Source organism: Spodoptera frugiperda, chromosome 27, assembly GCF_023101765.2.
Source record: "Spodoptera frugiperda isolate SF20-4 chromosome 27, AGI-APGP_CSIRO_Sfru_2.0, whole genome shotgun sequence".
NCBI classification, from domain to species: Eukaryota; Metazoa; Arthropoda; class Insecta; order Lepidoptera; family Noctuidae; genus Spodoptera; species Spodoptera frugiperda.
In genome coordinates this window covers 293858-314068 of record NC_064238.1, presented here as the reverse complement: position 1 = coordinate 314068, position 20211 = coordinate 293858, and the positions used below count along the sequence as shown (strand labels likewise).

General features: G+C 41.2%; 1 protein-coding gene across 5 annotated transcripts in view; it reads right to left on the bottom strand.

Annotated features, from left to right (window-relative positions):
* LOC118263485 (ankyrin repeat and BTB/POZ domain-containing protein BTBD11) overlaps positions 1–20211 on the bottom strand; it is a 39185-nt gene that overhangs the window by 742 nt on the left and 18232 nt on the right. The window contains exons 1-24 of one of the 5 annotated variants that reach the window (XM_035575512.2): positions 16604–17101; positions 15777–16519; positions 9513–9703; positions 8335–8534; positions 5502–5660; positions 5250–5391; positions 4960–5083; positions 4680–4811; positions 4446–4572; positions 3813–3958; positions 3490–3677; positions 3269–3397; positions 3009–3193; positions 2655–2869; positions 2321–2546; positions 2092–2224; positions 1755–1894; positions 1542–1669; positions 1235–1446; positions 943–1070; positions 770–856; positions 526–686; positions 275–440; positions 5–187 (exon numbers count right to left, since the gene is read on the bottom strand). In XM_035575512.2, coding sequence (XP_035431405.2) covers positions 5–187; positions 275–440; positions 526–686; positions 770–856; positions 943–1070; positions 1235–1446; positions 1542–1669; positions 1755–1894; positions 2092–2224; positions 2321–2546; positions 2655–2869; positions 3009–3193; positions 3269–3397; positions 3490–3677; positions 3813–3958; positions 4446–4572; positions 4680–4811; positions 4960–5083; positions 5250–5391; positions 5502–5660; positions 8335–8534; positions 9513–9703; positions 15777–16519; positions 16604–17086 — 4728 coding nt within the window. In that variant the 5' untranslated portion in view covers positions 17087–17101. Of the gene's footprint in view, positions 1–4; positions 188–274; positions 441–525; positions 687–769; positions 857–942; positions 1071–1234; positions 1447–1541; positions 1670–1754; positions 1895–2091; positions 2225–2320; positions 2547–2654; positions 2870–3008; positions 3194–3268; positions 3398–3489; positions 3678–3812; positions 3959–4445; positions 4573–4679; positions 4812–4959; positions 5084–5249; positions 5392–5501; positions 5661–8334; positions 8535–9512; positions 9704–15776; positions 17102–20211 lie in introns of those variants that run through there. The other 4 variants (XM_035575510.2, XM_035575511.2, XM_050705415.1 and 1 more) reach the window with 4 other exon arrangements.

The following is a 20211-nucleotide window of genomic DNA, read 5'->3' as shown; positions in this document are numbered from 1 at the left end:
TTACCTTAGCATGAATATAAACCGAGACAAGATTGTGAAGATCCACTGATTTTGCTGCTCTTGCCTCACAGTGCCGCTGCAGTGGAAGGAGTTGGAAAAAGGAGGCAGCTGCCAGGACTTCAAGCACATCGGTTTCAGGGATGTCCAGCCCTGAGCATCCACCCGAGTACAGGTACTTCATTACTTGCTGTAAGGACAACAAATAAACCGAATTACTTGTCTGATAGATCAAATTTGTTGAAGAATACGAGAAGAAGAAGTAAGTGAAGTTTACCTCAAAAATATGATATCGGATGTCATTAATTTGCACGAGAGGTGGTGCGGTGTTTGCTACTGGTAAGGCTTCATTTGATGTTCTTGCTGGAGCTAGCATCGCTCGCAAGCGCGGTGATTCAGACACGAGGACTATTTTGTGACCGTAGAATAATCGCCCTTCGACCCTGAGGAAAAATGGTTGAATTTTTATTAACTTAGTCACCTTAAGACATAGTACTAACAGATTGAAATGCATGAAAATGTGCCTACCTAAAGGTAACGTCAGCCAAGGACGGATTGTTGACGTAAGAAGGGTCAACTCTAGCTGGTGTAGGTGCTACTGGAGGCGGTGGCTGTGCGACGCCCGGCACAGGCTCTCGTCCGTAACACGCACACAGAATGTCAGCCAGCAGTAAGACTGTGCCTTCCTTCTGAACATAAAGGGGTTTTATTAACTTTTGATGTTCCATGAAAAATAACAATCATTATTAAGCTCAATGCAAAGTCACATTACCTTGCTGTATCGTAGAATATTAAACAGCAGGGGGAGACACTCGTAAATAAACTGTTTACTGTAGTGACTGTCATCTGACGGACACACCTGTAACAGTAACAAATAATATGTAATAATCGAAGATATTTAATTTCTTCACGAAAAAAATAAACATTTGCTCTTATCGATATTACCTGAAGAAAGTCTTGTAAAAGTTGGTCTATGACACTATCTAGCGCTGCATCTGCAGCAGCGGCCAGGGATAATGTCCACGCATGAAGCGACCATGGCACGCCAAGCGCGTGTAGCTCCAGTGTAATATCTAAGTAAACAAAAATGAATTAAAGGTAATTAAAATAAATCGCTGGCAATACAGGCCTTAGCCTATTAGTTTTTCTTCATGTAGGTACTTTAAAAATCAAGTACCTATATTATGAATAAAATTTCTAAATTTAAAAAAGAACGGATTAACGTATGAGGCCTTACCTAAGTGATCAGTCTCGGCGGCACAGTACATGGCGTCATGTAATGCGCGTTGTTGTTGCTTGGTGAAGGTGGGTTGCCGCGGCGGTGGGGCGGCCGAGCCCTCAGCCAGCACCTCTTCCAGAGACAGCACAGCCTGCGCTGCGCGAGCACCACCACGTACTGCTGCACGCAAACAGGCGCGACGTCCATGCGCACAGCATACTGCTACCGCACTAGAAATACAAGAACCATGTTTTAATTAAATAACAACTCGATGCTGTAGAAATAAACATATACTTATAGGTACACTTTAAAGGCTTTCACCCACCTATAACAACCGTACTGTGCAGCTGGAGAGTAGCACAGAGCATCGTTCAGTTGCGTGGAGAGGAACGGATCCGCACCATGTGATAGCAACAATTGTACCAGCTCCAAGTTGCCAACACCACATGCCACCTGGAAACCATACAAAGATTCAATTAGAACTGATAAACTGTGTCTTTGATTTACGATAAAAATGCTTTTTAGTCGTAACCTGTACCTGTAATGGTGTGAGAGTGCAGACATCGTCTCCTCTCGCAGGAGCCCCATCCACTCGGGCACCAGCGGCCAGCAGGCGACGAGCGCACTCCACGGCACCGCCGCCACCACCACTGCACGCGTACACCAGCGCAGTCCAACCTTAGAAAAGTTTTGTTTTTAATAATATGGATGCAATTGTTGACTAACTCATCCGCCTAATGATCACAAATGTATTGTGATTGTTGAGTAAAGTATTTTCAGTCTGCAATAATTCTTACTAGTGCATGGCAAGTTTACCCCCTGGGTATGTACATTTTAATAACGCCCATGCTTTTGGAACAAAATTAATAAAATACCTGCAGTCGGTGGGGTGTACGTGGGGGCAGTTTGTTGCGTGGACGGTGAGCGCGGCGATAGTGGCAGTGCGCAGTGGGCAGCACACGCACCACCTGTTTCGATGTTAGGATCTGCACCCGCTTCGAGTAGCATCTGCAAAGAAATAGTTAGGGAGCCATTTGAAAATCCATATCCACAGACCTGATTTATTTTTTATCGAACCCCATAGCCCCATCTTTCTCTACTTACAGCTACAATTTGCTCGTCCCCAGCGAATGCTGCCTTCATAAGCGCAGTTAATCCGGAAGCGTCTGGTGCGTCAATGCCAGCGGATGGTAGTAATGAGCGGACTCCACCCACGAGCTCTGGTCTTCCACTTAGTAAGGCTCGCTGGGCCACTCCAACGGCAGCTCTGTTCAGCTCGTCAGGAGTGCGCGCGCACCGTGACCACACTGGTTCTATGGCTTCCTCTAGCCTGTGAAATACACGATCATGACTAACACATTCTACTGTATCACAACATCGTGTGATATAATGGAGAAAATAGAAAAACATATAACAAAGAAAAAAAATTGTTTCTTACGTGATAGGTCTAGGCGGGCAGTCTGCATGTGGTAGCAATAACCTCGCGGCCTGCATCACGTCATCAGCATCAGGTACAGCGGGCGGTGGACGAAGAGTGGCGTGTGCTCGGATGACGCGCACCCACTCGCCTAGTGGTGGCAGAGCACCGGCCCCTCGCTCGCCCCATAGTCCTGCACCACCACAGCTGCCACCACTCGCACTAGAGTGCTCCAACTGGTAGAGCAACAAAGTTACATAAAATATTAGATGTGCGTTATGGTAATGACGAATTCGTAACTTTTCATTATAAAGCTGTCGTCGTAGATTTTTTTTCTAATAAAGATTATGACCGTTTATGTATTTGGCTACTAACCTGTGAACACCTCATAAAGTAGTATAAAGCTCGTTCAGCAGCAGGAGATAATGGCGGTAGCCGAGGGTGTACTCTCCGCAGCACAGCTCGTAACTCTGAGGCAGAGCCGGCACAAGTCGTCAAGAGAACAGACGCAGTGGAACCACCAGAGCTGTTGTTAGAACCAGCTGAGGTACCTGAACCACCTATAAGTGGAATGGAACTAGTTACGAGCCGAAAATACAAAATGAAGAACACAAGACATTTGGTTTCCAACATACCTGAACCATTAGTAGTGATACCAGAGTCGTGACTTAGTCCCAGTTGTCTGTGTTCAGGACGGGACACTCCCGACGATGATCCAGAACCTAGAGAGCTCATGGATTCCCAACGAGACAAAGATAATGCTCCTGAAAATTAAGATATTTTAAGTCAGATTTAAAAACACAGAAAGGCGTGTACGTGTAATGCATTGTTGGATAATGATTTTCACAAGTCTTACCAGAAGCAACCCTGCCAGCATTCAAATGGCTATACGGCTGCAGTAGTCCCCAGAGATCGGCACAGTTAGCTACGGCATGGTCCACGACCGCAGGTGTGATGGGCGTACTAGCCGCACTGCTACCAGCTATCAGTGCGATTTCTTCTAGGAGAGTCTCCATACCAGCACACAGGTAGATTGCTGCATATCTGAAAACAAAGTGACACAAAAATTGTTTCGATTTGGAAATCTAATCAACACTCATAATTTTTTTTTTTTTATTACATTACACCGTATTTTTAGATGAGTCTTGTCATAGTGCTTGAGGGGTTATAATAACTTACTCGTGTACAAATGATGCGACGCGAACATCCAGCATCCACCTCTGAAACCGTCCTGGTGCGAGGCTGGTCCTCGCTCGGGCTGCTGAGCCTAGGCGTCTCGCTGCGCTTCCCGATGTGGCGTACATTGTTGCTGCTCGTTGGCAACCCTGAAAACAATTTTTATTTTAATTATAAACTCATCACATAATTACATTTTCTAACCCTTAATATAAATTTTCCGCCAGTAAAGTTAAGCTAACTAAAGATTAATCAGAGATGTCTTAATTCCATAGGAGAGGCCTGCGGGCGACTGACTGGGGAGTCAGACGTCCGCTGTATAGGCGAGAGTAGGCGTTAGCGTAGTGTTCCATGCGCGCTACTCGAGGAAGTGAAGCAGCCTCCCAGGGCCGCTAACGTGGCGGGATCTGCCGCAAACGTAGCGGTAGGTCGAAGCCTGCCGGGTGCGGTGAATCCGTGAGGGCAGCCCGGATCACGGCAACAGGCAGTGGAGGAACACCGCGGTGGTTTTAGCCGGTAAGAGTCCGGCACACCCCCGTCGTCCCCACGGCGTGGGAAGTCCATGAGGAGTTCCATCGCGATACAAAAAAAAAAAAAAAAAGAGATGTCTTAATGAATGTCTTGCACGTCTTTTACCTTAATGCAAGCGTCCGCAAGTGGTGTGCTGAGAACTATCCTGAAGGCACCGGCTACTTCATGTTTTGAGCAGAATCCAAAGTTCTGCGAGAGACGCTGAGCTTCGCGAGATATCCTTACTAGTGCCCTGAAATAATTTATAAAACAAAATTACTATTGGGCATTTCATTCAAAAAGAACATTTAGAAACTGGTAAAACTGAATAAAAAAGGCAAATTCCTTTATTTCTCATACCTTTGTAGTAGGTAGGCGAGTCTTGAGGGTGTGTCTGGTGCCATCCTCGGCGCAATGTCTCTGCATCTCCCTGCTTGCAGCGCCCTGCTAACTTCGCTTGCTGTCCAGGGTACGCAGCGTAACTCTACCAGCCTGAAAGATAGAAGAATAAATCTATGAAGTACTACAGCATTTAGATGGTGATGGCTATGGTATGGCCTTTTGAATTCTTGCTTTACTTTTTGCGTTGATAAAACGCAAGTGCGTTTTATTAACATCTTATGATTTTGTGGATCCGTACCTATTGTGTGAGTCAACCCATACAAATTCATCAGCGCTGGTAACGTTTGTGCAGACAGTGTCGAGTGAGGGTTGTCGCACTAAAGGAGCTCGTCTCCTTCGAGCCTCTGCAGCGCTGCCACTCTCTGAAAATAAAAGAAGCAGGTAATAAAATTGCAAGAGTAAAACACAATTTCATTATAAACTATAGATAGATTAATTTTTTAAATCAAGTAGCATTATAATTTTGAATTCTTCAAAATAATAATTATAATGATTACTAGCAGTTCCTTAGCATTTCTTGGTCCATACCTGGAGCTCCATTATTGCTCCCACCGCCGGCGCTGGAAGCACTCGTGGCAGTACTGCTGCTGTCCCTCGAGCGAAGTGTCAGCTGCTTGATGGCTGACCTGATATCCTCCAACCCTCCACCCCCTGGCCATGGGGACTGCAACTGAACAATTCAGTGATTACAAAGACAACTAATTCATAATATCAGATCAAAAATCAATAACAAATGATTTTTGAACTTGTCAATAAGACTAGGATACACATCGTACATACCTTATTATGTGGTCTATGTTTAGTCCGTGCATGTGGTGGCTGTCGTGTCCTGCGAGGCTCCTCCCTCCCCGCCTCTCCGCCACCTCCGCTATCCGACATGGATGCATGCCCGGATGACCTGTTCTCGTCTGAACTGCTGTTGCAGTCGCGGACGCCATTCTGTGCAGTTTAAATTGTTTTGTTTACATTTCATGTTAATAACGACAAAACATTGAAAGTCTTGAAAGTGAAACAGGTATTATTAAGGACAAACAAACACTTCAGTATAAAATTAAAAGCTTAAAATGTTCACTAATCGCAAAAATCTGCGAATTAAATCATCCGTCTCCATTAAGATAAAAAGAGCTCATCAGTCTTATGAAACACACGCTGACGCATCTGCATGCACAACATGGCAGCCATTGTCGCTGATGCTTTCGCTTTCAACAATATTTAAAGCTTCCCACCGATTACGCTTTTCCCTATCAAGAGATCGTGGGATTTTGTTAAGAACAATGGTAATTTATTTTTTCTGGCGGCAACACTTTCGCCGCGTAACGCTTGCTCGGATAATTATTGTAATGGTTACCGACGATGTGATCGCGACTAATTACTAATTAGCTCATGATGAATGCCAGTACTGCAGCCGACAGCCGACAGCCGACACGCTGGAAAGTGTTTTCTTTGAATGAAATCGATACATTCACAAGGTATTCACATTCTAAGAGTTTTTATAACACAGAACACAGTCACATGTAGGTAGTTTACTCGACATTCTACTTAGGCAAACTTTTGCAATAAATAATTTAAGAATAACAATAAAATTCGTCAGGACATTGAACCCGATATACTTGGCGTTAATCAATTACCGAACATGTAACAGATTCTCAATCTCCCGCCTAGATCCCGTAACCACAATGTGAGTCTCGCGTGCGCCGCTGCAGTTAGCTAAACATTATTATTCGAACGCTACGATGACCTGATGACATCCATTTGATTTGGAATTGCTTGTTCACAATAAAATTATGTATTAACCAATTGTTTTAGTAATTCGCACTTAAGAACTTAAGTATTGGCGAATTAGATACAGTATGGAATGAAAATAATAACGAGTATTATGAAACAAAGAGCGATGAAGACAGGTGTTGTCAGAAGTTTACGTAGGTACCGTATTTAGTTAGAATGACTGCAAGTAAACCTCATAGGCGCTCCTAATATTTTTGGCACCGATGTTACTACTGTAGTGCGACGCGACGCAGTCTTGCGACGTGTCTCCTTTGTAAATTGGCGCTCTAAGCACTTGCTAAGTTTGTCTTTAAAACTAATTACCTAGGTACATCAGATATCTCCTTCTTCAACTTCATCTATAGGTACTATCTCGTTGGTATGAGTGGTTGCACGTACGACTAGCGAGCAAATGGTCTCCAGTTGGATTCCTAAGTCCATTAGAGATTATCAATACTCACTTAATTTTTAACTTACCTAAATAATTTGAAGTAATCATTAAGTATCTGTTACCTACATGGAAATGATGCCGCTATGGTATGTTTTCTTGCGTGTTAATATCGGTGTCAAAACTGTTACAGCCATTGTTTTGTTAATTGAATTTGGCAATTGTTTATAACTATTAAGGTTCATGTTGCAATAACATTATATTGTAAGTCTGTACTACGAGAGTGGTTGGGTAAACTTCCAAGTTTTTGTTACTTCATGGAGTCATTGAAGCGCATCTCCAATTTTTATGGCCATTAAACGAAGATGCTTTTTGTAAATTGAATGTAAACGTGCCGTTATTGTCGTTTAGTTAGGTAAAACGTTATCAAAGAGTTGTTCGCCAAAATAAAACCAAAATATAATGTTTTCAGTTAGTAAAATTACGTGACTAAATGGATATCACGCCGCATTCTGTAGATACGGATTCTCCCATTTTTTGTGAGTTATCATTATTAGGTATCATGCAATGCGAAAATGCCGTATCCATCCAGAAATTTACGTCAGATTTACATAAATCATGGAGTTGATCAACCAACCAGGAAGTCAAATAAGACAAATACTAAATACACTGCATGATATTAGTTTACAACATAGACTATACTCCAAAATCACTCCCATAACGAGTTCTTTGATCTCCGAAGTAACAAGTAACTGTATGTTAGTTAATTATAACAAGTGAAGTGTGAATTGTTGTGGTGTGTCCCGACCGCAGGATGGATCAGTGTTTAGTGTCCACGCCGCGCCGCTACGGCCGGCATCAAAGCAACGAGATGAGACCGCCGAGCTGCGGTTTATAGAACAAGTACTTTGATATGTTACTAGCTGAGTACTTTTTGATGTTACACATGTTATACTGTGAAATGTTCTTGTTGTTGTATTCATATTAACGCTTTTGGGTTTATCCAAATATAGCTCTCACAGCTACAGATGATGTGGCAATGTAGCAGTAGTGGTAATGCAGTAGATTGTTGATGGTAGCAGATGCCTACAATCTGTAGATCCAAATAGCAATATTCGATTCATTTGCAATTATTTGATTGTAATACCATTTACTAGAGTACGGTAATGAATGGAGTTTCTTACTCGTCCTTCTCCATTCGATATGGTTCGATACTATAATTTGGAACGAGCAACTAGCTTCACTGAAGGACAGACGGACAGATTATTTATTTGTTGACGTTGCAAAATTATCTGTTAACTATCGAGTTATAACAAAAACCCAATCAGCGGTATGCCGTAGTCTAATAAATAAAGAAAACATACAAGCGGACCAAAGCAAAGATACTATCAAAATCTAGTCTTCATCAGTCTTCAATAGGTGCTCATCCTTACAAAATCTTGTCCTAAATTGGCTACTGACCTGTACAGGTGGTGCAGTTTCCACAGGTCGGTGGTGATGGTCGTGTTTCGGTGGTCTCCGCTCTAGTGCGTAGCTGTTCTGTGCGGGGGCGCTGCGGACGGGCGCGCTGGCCACCGTCAGCTGAGACACTGCACCTACTGCCTTCAGCTGGGCTGAGCTGGGACCTTCCGTGGACGGCGGTGGGGCTTCCTCCTGGATCGCTAAGAATTTATTGGGACTTTAGTGTTAAGTAGTGGAGGAATGTACTGAAGCCGTTATCTTAGTTTTATGGAGCTGCAACGGGCACCATGTGAGGTGTAAAAAGAGGTTAACTATCCAAGCACTTGGTGACTGGTGTACCTACCTACTTTACTACTCACATAAGTGAAAATAATATATTTTCCGAGTAAAGGCAAGGCAGTTAATAGCATCACCTTACGAGATAGTAGTCAATAAAATATCGATAATATAATTAAAGTACGGACCCAGAGATAAATAAACCGTTAGTTTTATGATAATTAAGATTCATGAGTAGCGGTAGATTGTTGTGAACTTATGATTATGTTAATTTTACATCATTTAATTGTCTGTCGGATACGAATTACGTCGTAATAGCTTTCTAAGGCCTTTTGGGCCCAACCTTCTACATAATGTGTTGGATTCGTGGAACCTAACTTGATTTCCCAGCTTTAGGATTTTGAAATAGCGTTTTCGTACTAATTCCAGAAATGACAGTTTGTAAGATGCTCGTTTAGAGGTAGTTAAGAGAGTTTAGATGCTTATCTAAACCAATCCCTTACCTCTACATTTAGGTGTCACTTTGAAGGTAGGTAATTCTTAGGTATATTCATTACTTAAGTGTTATCTATCTTAGCTATGCTAAGGGGATCCTTAAAATTTAAGGAAGTCCTGTTTGTGAGCATTAATCGTGTTATATTCTAGCCTACCCTGAGGTGGATAAGGCCCCGGAATTTGCACTACATTTGGAACAGTAATTCAATACTTTAACCAAGGCATGAGGCTGCAAGTAGTCACGCTAGCCGCTAGCCTTACATCTAATAGCAACTGGTGTAGTAGAGGACAGTTAAGTAAGATTTTCGATTTAACTTGTTCAAAAATTTTACTTTTGGTTTTGCTAGAGTTCCTGATCAGATTCTATCCTTAAGTAAAATGTTTAATGTTATAAACGGTGAACATACGTTTATTGGTGGGTGAGGTGGGTCTGGGTGGTGTAGTGGCGCGGTGCGCGTGCGGCGGCGGCGAGAGACGGCGGGCGTGCGCGGGCGCTGGCGCGGCCGTCGCCCCGCTCACGCGCACGCGCAGGGCTCGCGCTCCCGACACGCCGCCGCACCACGCCCCCTCTTCCGAAGGACGACACCCGCTTGATGGCCTGCACAAACAAATATTTCATTACAATCTATGCTATGACTAAATACTCATTAAATACGGAAATCCTCAGAGCATAATGAAAAAAAAAAATTAGAAACCAGTGTATTTTTTTCCTTTAGGTACCTATATCAAACTTGTTTATTTACTACGTACCTACTAGTTTGGACAGTTCTATGATGCAACATGTTCCGTACATAAATTAGCAATGGTACAGGATGTTATAAACTTGCAATTGACCGGAAAGGATGTGATAAACGACTGGACATGATTTCACGTCAAACAGAACTTTAGTACAGTTATTATATTACTGCGATAACTGCATAACAGTACAACATACCTACATTATAGACCTAAGCACCCAATGAAACCAATTCTCAGCTGTAATAAAATGCTAATTGAGCTCATTTTAGCGACAAAATTCCTGTTGTAAAGTCATAAGTCATAACAAAATTCATTAAACGTTCCCAGCAGCAGACTATAACTGTCATCAGTAGAAAAACATTAGCTGCACTCAATTTCCCAGTAACCTGTGCCCCGAGGCTTGTTGCTGCGCTAACGGGCTGCGGTGTCAACGAAATGATCCGAGCTCCGAAGCTATGCGTGACTAAGGAGCGGAGTCGCCACGCGGACTCGGAGCCAGCGCGACCAATCGGAGTAATGCAATGTGCTGTTATAGCAGAACTTGCTTCACATCTATGGCTGGAATACTTTTGTGCACGATATTCTGATTAATGTGAGTATTCGTGTTGAGTATTATGTACTTATAGAGCACTAGATCTATACAAAATACTATTCTCTTCTTAGAAGTTGTCTTTCATTGTTATCAGCTAGAAGACGTCTGAAACTGAGTCTTCTCTCCTTTAATTTCTAACTCTCTACGATATACTTCATTATTGCGTAAAACAGTTATTAATATGCGTAAAAGCGCTATTAATCGATTAACTTAATTTTAATCAATTTGTAGTTTTTCCTTTTAAATTATTTATGTTAGAGTGTTCCAATCCTAATTCTTATGGCGGAGGTCCATATACAAAAAGTGTACTGTCACGGACTGTTAATGTGATGTGTTTCTGTTTGTTTGCCTCATCTGCATCGACACACGCATCTAGTCCAGTGTCCCACTCTACAGAATGCACAATACCGTTCCCAGCAATACTTAAACTACTTACTTATCATTGCAAAAACTGCTTAACTTGTCCATATCTACTTGAATTGGAATGCTGAGAGCTGACCAGTCTGCATTCTTAGCTCTTAGTGACCTAATTGAATAGACTATTTAACTGAGGAGTAGAAGTCAGTACGAAGCCTATACCAGTTATCAAAAGTCAGCATGTGATCCTACTCTAGTCAATTTATTTAAAACAGCTTTACAACTTTATTCATTCGTAACAAAGCCGAAAATCAAATTGGCATTTTGGGATAGCCTGATATGTGTATATATGTCATAATGCAATGTTACCATAGTCTAACTATGTCTTGTGGTTTACGAAACATTATGTTGTAAAGCCATATCATAACAAGAGCAATTGTGGGCACAACTATGCATGAAATAACTTGTTATTAGGACAAAACAATGGATTCTAATTTGAATGTGTTTATCTCTTTGAGGTGAGCACTTTACTGTGTTTCTTTTGCATACTGAGATGGGTCAGAAAGCTAGTTTTATTGTAGGTACATCAGCAACATAAAAGCAGGAGTAGGAACAGGGTGCTTTTTATCCAGTAAGAGTCTGACACTCCCTCCTGGCTCACCCAAGGCGAGAAAACATTGAATGATTTTTCCCCTTCTCAAAAAAAAGGTCTCACAAAAAACATTTTCATTCAACTTACTATTTACTAAACGACAAAAACATAATAAAAGATCACAATAATGTTAATAGATTGACAATAAGAATGGGCTGCGAGCACGCAGGGACCGTGACCGGCAGACGAGCATGTCCAATCGTAAGATGGATGTTACAGGTGGAACTAAACAGTTTTTGTAGCCAGCAGCCCGTACAAAGTGATCTTGACTCGTTTTGCAACTGATGTCTGCAAGATCGGCTGTTGCATTTAGCAAATAGTTGATGGTATCATGATTGTTGGAATTTATGGTCTAATTTCTTTTTCCTTTCTTTTTAAACGGCTAAAAGCAGTACTAAGTCTGTCAAAGTTCTGCGGACTGCCTAGTGCCCACTAGGCAGTCCGCAGGTCCCACTACCGACGCTCCGGCTCGAAAATCAGGAGTAGGAATGGGGTGGTTTTTAGTCAGCAAGAGTCTGACTCTCCTATTGCTCTATTGCTTCCCCCAAGGCGGGAGAACTCATTGGATGATTTTGCCCCCTTATAAAAAGGCTGTCAAAGTATATAATAAATATATAATATTCAGGTTCATACTTATACTACTGTGTCTAACCGATGAAGGCTTATTGCCGAACACTAGTCATTAATCAAGACTTTACGATAAAGAACTTGTTCCAAAGACCAATAGACGAAGTGGTTTGTATTTAATGTTAACAATAAACTTAACAATACATCATATACATAATACACACGAGTGTGGACACAACTACTTTCCACAGTCTACTTCTGTCTTTCTAAGTATTTTCAGTCAAATGTGGCGATTTTATTGTCAATGGCTACTTATACTTTATGTGTGGCGATCAAACTCGTTTATTTATTCAACTGTAGCTTTATTACTCCAGACTTGTCTAGACTAGATACAGGTTTCGTAACATGACCTGTGACTACAACAAAGGTCATTAAATAAACAAAAAATAAAATAAAAAAGGCAAACAGCGACATAAACAGTGGTCAAGTAGAGCAATAGGTTTGCAAATGGCAGTCACGTTGGAGGAAGTGTCACCGTTACTATTAACCTGAACCTCTAGAGTCACCAAGTCATGGTTAGACAATAGTCCTTTCTAGATTGTTCCATACTGAATTAGACTGATTATAAATAATAACACGAATATTAATTTATCAGATAAAGCAATGAATATAAAATGTATCGATTGTCCTTAAAAAGGCGAAATTGTAATTGAAAAGTTTTATTTTCTTAGATTGGGTGGCATTAGAGCCGATGGTGCTGAGAAACCCTGTACCTTTTAAACTACGATATAGATACATCAACAACCCTTCCTATGTAGAGAAACCCACATAGAGGATGAAAATGATATTAGTTTCAAGTCATAGAGGGACTCCTCATCATGAGCAGTGTACGCAGTCAACAACGGCCAAATGTTTACGGGAGTAAACCGTGATTTGTAGTTAATACTTCTTCGTCTTGACTCGAGTTATGGAATAAAAACCTACAGATCATGTGTAGATACACATACAATTTGGCGCGCAAATCTCACAGTCGCCGCTATGGTGTTCCATTAGAGGTCACAAACTTTTATGTTTGTGTTAATGGCAAGATTAACAACTAATAGGATTTATAACCCATAAAATAAATCATAGTGCTTAATGATATTCATAAAATGTTATTTATGAGTCGGATAAGAATGAAGGCGGGCTTTACACAGGGTTTAGTGTTTCTAACGGGCGCATGGAAAGCCCAGGAAATTGATTTCCTCTTTTTGCAACGAAATCAAGTTAGTTATGTAAAACTGTCGCTCGTTAGTTTAATGAATTAATCGGCAGTCAGTAGTTACATGTTTTCTATTTGTTGTGTTCCGTAAACAAGTTGAGATGAGGCAGTTTGTTTCCATCAACATGTCTTACAAGCCGAGAATGCGTAACGAACGAATACCACTAACTACACGTATACTTGAGATACATTACATTAATCTGCACGTTTCCCAAACTGTTGTGTTACGTCACAATAAACTAGCGCGTAATAATTGTCGCCCAACCATGAACACAATGCGATGCGCCCATCATAAACGCTCCACTCACAGAAATGTGTGCTGCAAGCGAATACCGACCTTGTTACCCTGGAAATAGTTCATAACGAACGGTAAAACAGCATCCCGGTACATTGTGACACGCTGTCCTTGGTCATCCTTCACGGACATTAACTGTTTTGATCATTTTGAATGTCATCATCATGGTTCATGTGTAAATTGTTTCATAGCATTTCCTGCTATCGGCGTAATACACGACACCAGCTAGTCGACCGTCCACCAAGTCAATTTGAATGTAAACAGAGACTGGTCAAGCAAAAGTAGAACGTGAAGTCCATCAAGTTGCAATGAACAATGGTCTTAAATGTGCAAATCGATTGAGGCAAGCAGGCGACAATGCTCGTGACCGGTAGATTAAGGCGCTAACACAGTTGACAATTGGGCTTTGGCACCCAATCGGGCGTGCCGTGACACCCGGCCACCACGACCTGATGGTTTAAGCAACCAGCTTCAAGGCTCCGGATTGGCTAAAACTTTTGGTAACCTTGAACCCATTAAGTTCTATGGGAACTTAACAGAGATGCATTTTCGCATAACATTTTTGTGAAACAAATTTTGCGAGAGTCAAATCAAAGTTCATTTTTTCGAGACAAAATTCTATAAAACGTGTGAAGACATGATTAGTATTTAATGTCAGTTCATGATTAACTAATTTAATTTTGTTAGATTCGAAAGGTATGATTGATTCACTGTATGTCCTACCTACCTGTAGGTACCAAGTCCCTACAGCAACGTTACTAGGTAAATATTTAGTGCTATTACTCAACAGGTAGCCTATAAGTACTTCTAACAAAGTGACAAACTTAGACGTTACAATTATAACTAGTGTGACAATCAGGTTTGTACGCATTGCGAAATCTCCAGCAACGACAATTGAAGTTAGACTTCAAATTGTTCGCCTCGCGCGCCTATTGAGTTGTTTCACCCGGTCTAGTCTGATAACAATCAATTTATAAACAGCTCCGCCATTTCAAATATTTAGTTTACAGTGGTCCATAGTTGATCATATCGTTTACCAATAATGCACCGTTAAATTCGTTTCTCCGATATTATTTAGGTAGCCGGTGGTCGGCACCGTCTGCTTTGATTATCGAATTATTGAACGCATAATGTGTCTTCAAACTTTCTCCGATCCAATTTGTACCAGTAAGAATTCGCCGAAAAAGTATAACAAAATCAACTTATCCAACGTAATGATAATTAACTCAAAGATAAAAGATCGTAGCGGATTATTACGAAACCAGCATTCATTTTTAAGAGCATCACCGTTCTTAATTGAATTGTAAACACAGTTCTAGTAATGTTGATTGTGTTACATTCTCAGGGAAGTAGTAAGTACAGGTGCTAGAAAAAGTCTGACAATCCTGTAAACAAGAAGATGAGAGACAGAACAAAAGATCATCAGAGCTGTTAAGCGGAACCTTCGATGCATTGACAACAACGGAAGGATGGTGTTATTTAAAATTCAAATGTCACGTGTGAAAATAAGGTTGAGAATGGAAGTGCGTGTGTTCCGGTGGGCTTGCACGGATCGGTATCGCTACAAAGAAGCAGAAGCTCGCACGAGTTCGTCGACCAACAACACACGATTGTTATCGGCGGAATCGCTACGCAATTAACGCAAATGTCTTCCCGAACACTTACACGGTGTAAAAAATGTGGTGCACGTCCGTTACGTAAGGAAGTTCAAGAATTACAGAAAATGTATAAGAAAGCTTCTGCACTGCACGGATGCAGTGCGTGCAGCGTGCAACTCGTTACACTCTCTCTGAGAGTAACCATAACTCTCCAGTGACAGACGGCCTTAAGTTAATTGGAACCAGTTGGGATTACTACGATTAGCAATTTCCTAACGAGACAGACAGACAAACGAATTTATTTGACTACTAAAAATGGAAATGGAGACGAATAAATGAACTCGTTGAATAAACAAATGTACTTATTTCCTTGTATTTGTGTCCCAAGAAAGTAAATGACATAGTTTGATGCGATAATAAAACCTGTAATGATATATTTACACTACTTCGGCTGGCCTGCTTCCTACACCTAACAATACTTGCCGCTCTCAGGCCACACCTAACTATCACAATGTAACTGTTCAAATTATGAACATTGCGATTATAAAACAAAGCAGATGGGATCCAGGTCATCACGTCTGGAGCAAGTATAACAGCATGTTTGTTCTTACCGCTTCCGCCAATCCTGGATGAAACTCCAGTCGCAGTGCTCATCTTCATCCAGCACTGTCGCCTCGTGATGATCCACTCCACCTCCATGCACCAGCTCGACCAACTGTCGAGCTCTTTCGAAATTACCTTCAAACTCTACCACTAGAAACCCGTCAGAACTCATCGTCCCGAAAACGTCCTTCTTGTAAGTTGCATCATTAATCGTTACTACGTCTTGTACATCTGCACATTTGTCACCCTTGATCTCAGAGTATATGGCCTCTGGAACCTGGACCTCCGACACCATCCTAGTGTCACCTCCACCTTTGTCCACATCCTTACTAAGTCCCAAGTTCCCAGTTTCTTCCAACAAACGATTAGCATAAATAACTTCTTCTTTAGCAGGATCCTCCTTAAGCCTATACTCCTCCTTTTTCTGTTCGTTGTGTTTACGAATGATAGAATCTCCAAAATAAATGACAACTTTATTGTTGTTTTGAGTGATCTTGTTAGCCAACCCACCTTCCGGTGGAGGCAAGTTAGACTTTTTGCTCTTATCTTGGGAAAGTCTCTGCGCCAGTTCCTCGTAACACGGAAGCCGGTTACTGTATATCTTTTTGTCTGCCGAGCATTTACTGAGCTCCTCCTTCCTCTTTTCCACACTCTGGTATACTGGAGGTCGACAACACTCGTCAAACTGGGACTGTGGACTCCTGATGGTCGGCCGAGGTTCACTATAAATATGTTCCGTGGGCACCGACACCTGCGGCAAAGGAATATATTTTTCATGAACATTTTTGGAATTTGGGGCTTCAGTCTTCCTGAAATTCAGGACACTACGACGTACTTTTGATTCAGAAGCATCACTGTTACTTATTTTCTTGTTTCGGGAATTGCCAAGGAGCTTAAAAAGCGCCTTGTGTTCCGACTGTGGTTTCACTCGGTCTGTGCTGGGAGCGCGCCGCATGCCGAACGGTCCCGACTCGTCCTCCGAGGGATGCGGGTACAGCTGCTCGCAGCTGGTGGACTTGTGCGTGGCGACCCTCGTCTTGTTGGACGTGATGGGGTCCCTGCTCTGCCAGTGTCTGACGGAGAGGCGCGCGGCTCCGCGGATAAACTTCATGGGCTCCCACGCCTCCGCCTTCTTCAGAATGAAGTTGTCGCACATGTTTTTGTTTGGTTTCCTGGCGTCGGCGGCGCGACAGGACTGCAGCTCGCGGCAGAGGAAGCACGAGCAACGCGCGGGGCACAGCATGTCTGCGCGGACGTGCCGGCCGCACTGAGAGCGCGCTGCGCAGGCGCCGCTCGCCGTTAGCCCTCCAAGCAGCATTGTTGCCGCCGCCGTCGCCCCGCTACAAAGTGTCGGTAATTGCCGACACACGTGTTATCCATGGATTATTGTTACCGTTTTGATGAAAGCTCTATGCGCTCGATCTTGAGAATGTTTAATTGCTCTCTCGTTTATGACTTGTATACTTGTAAAAGATCAGTTAATAAAATCGGTCGTTCGATATTTATAGACGGTTTTAAATGGTTCTGCACATGGTCAGCGGTGAAGTGGTTTGTGAGTATTGTGGCAATGTTCGGTGCCTGCACCGTGCACAGAGATCTTGCATATGAAACTCGTCTATATTGAATGCGAGGTGAACGAAACCATAAGTTGTGTAAGCTAAATATAGAGCACACTTCAAACAGAGGGGTTATTACTGAATCACTCGCAGGCTTAATGATACACCGAGCCTGCATGAATCGCGGACTGCACGGTTTGTTTCCTGAGACATGCATTACGTCAGCAAATTAAATAAATCAGGAAATAAAGATTACTATCTAATTTTGTACACAGTTACCCGTTAGTATACAAATTCTAAAATACTTCATTGACCAAAAGTCTACGTTATATAAAGTGAAAAGAAATGTACAAATATTTAGGCGATAACAATTTTTAAATCAAATGCTAATTAGGAAAGTGAAAACCAAATCAAATGAATTTACAGCCAGAACTAAAACTGAAAATATCAGCTTTATTGCCTTCAATACTAATTGGGAAACAATCAAGTGATTTGTACAAGTCGATAAAGTGGTTCCTGGCAGCTGTTACAGTTACTGACCGAGGTGCAAGGGGTTGGGATAAGGACTCGTTGTATCTTAGTATTTATACTTGACTGTGGGAAGGGTATTGTTAAATCTAGTTGCTGACAAAAAAGTGCGCGTGGAACTATGTAATTGGTCGTGCGCGCTAAACTTCTAAAAGTTCATTTGTCTAAGCATACGAATCACCTGATTTTTGGGGAATCGGGGACTGGGAAGATTGGGAAGGGGGTAATTAGGTATCTTTTTAATTTTAATTAAACAATAAATTCACGATCTCTCACACCTGTTCGCCACCTAAGGACCAGCCTACTAGTTCCGCGCGCACTATAAGTAAGCAATTTGTTTTAGTCGAACTAAAGTAGTAGACTAGCTAGCTAGTATTCTGTAAAAGGTCTGATTTGCGTTGAGTAAAAGAAAAAAATATAAGAAGGCAATAATACAACATTATTTGGTTTAGCACGTTCCCTTATTGAGCAAGTAGAGAATAGCGACCCTTGGACTGTGTTATGTTATGGCGGGTCCTATTATTATATTTATCGCAAAATGTTACGCGTGTCCGTTCCGGTAATACACGATTACACCAATTATGTATACAAACATTTGTACTGTCATTATTTTATGAGTGGACAGTGATTCGTATCGGTTAACTAGCAGTGACCGATTACAATTTGTAATTTAAACAAGATCAGTCTGTAATTTAAACAAGTACTTATACAAGTATTTAATACATAGGTAGTCGCTTTAAGATAAAAAGGTTTGAACTTAAGAATATTTTTTTTGATGATTACTTATTATGCATTTACGCTACAGTGTTTGTTCTATTGGTCAATGCAAATCCATTAGAAATGGATACCATAGCTACTATACACATGTTGTACAGATCAGACAAGATTTTTGCAAGTATCGAGTTTTAGTTCAGTTGCACATGAGATGGTAATGCCCATGACCTGCCGTCGATCACGACGTCGCCATAGAATATGAAGAACACGTTAACTGCATGTCATAGACATAAATAGGTGTAAGGTATATGTCAGTATAGAGTCAACAGTTACTAGATTTTAACCTTTAAGAATCTTTGAGGAGATGATATTGGATTAGTCGATTATGGATTTAAACAAGTAACTGAATGAGGAAGAGAAACTACGAGCTGAAATTCTCGTAGCTTGAAGCTATAACGACCTAATTATGCACGCATGTAGGTTATGGTGACTGCATACTATTAGTCATCAAATCAACCGTAAGCTAAGGTCCTTGTAGAAAAAATCCAGGAAGCTAAGTTACTTCCATCCTTTTCAGATTGTAACTGTGGGCAGACATAGGTAATGTTTTCAGCAATGGTTATATACAAACCGTCTTATTTACTTACCTACTTCTGTAAAATATTAAATAACGATATCGCATAACATCATTCCAATTTCATAAAAATCGGTGCCAAAAAGCTTGAGTAACAATATTCAAGATTACGAAATTAAACAATACCTTTAAAGAAGTTGTTGTAAGAAAAAATTGTGAGTGAAAATGATAAAATGAGTGAGTATGGGTGACGGTTACTTTCATTGCATAAAGTCGAGTATTGTTCAGTTTATAATTACAATGGGACCTGCGGTTCCCATCCCAGTTGGAGAAAGTCCTGGTTTTACTTATATAAACTTTATTTAGCCATTGTTTTACTTTATTGTCGTGAAAACTGTTTGTTATAGACCAGTAGCTACCTATGTACCTGTGACTGCGCATACAATGTGTACAAGATTTATGATTTCATTGACTTCTTTAAGAAGATTCGATGTGAAATAATATTAAGTATATCTGTCTCGTTTGGCGAGTGGATGCAAGCGTAACTACCATCCGTAGGTCTTGGTCTATCGGGCAATATTGTGGGATTTCGGTGGAATTTAGTCTGCTGTAGAGAGATAGGTTTACTCATACCCTTATGAGACCCATAAAAAGTAAAAACAAATACAACGTAACATAACAGGTGAAATGTGGGTGTTATATTCAAGAGGTATGCCTCTGCCTACCCAGTAGAAGATATAAAGATGTTAAGTATTTAGGTACAGATGAGATTTTAGACTTTATTGTGTGGATTTTATGGAATTTCCAATCAAGGTGTCTGGTTTATGACCGCTTCTCGAACAAACGAATCATAAAAATTAGTAATAGACATAGATAGGCACGAGCCTTTAATAAAATCTGACACATTAATGAAACTGGTTCTAACACTTGCGTTTAAATAAAATAAAATTTTATGTTTTTTGTTTTTACGATTTACTAAAAATAGGTTTTACGCACTACGCATGAGTGCTATTAAAATAGAAATGCTTCTATTTATAAACTTAAGAACTATAGTATAAAAAAATATCGTTA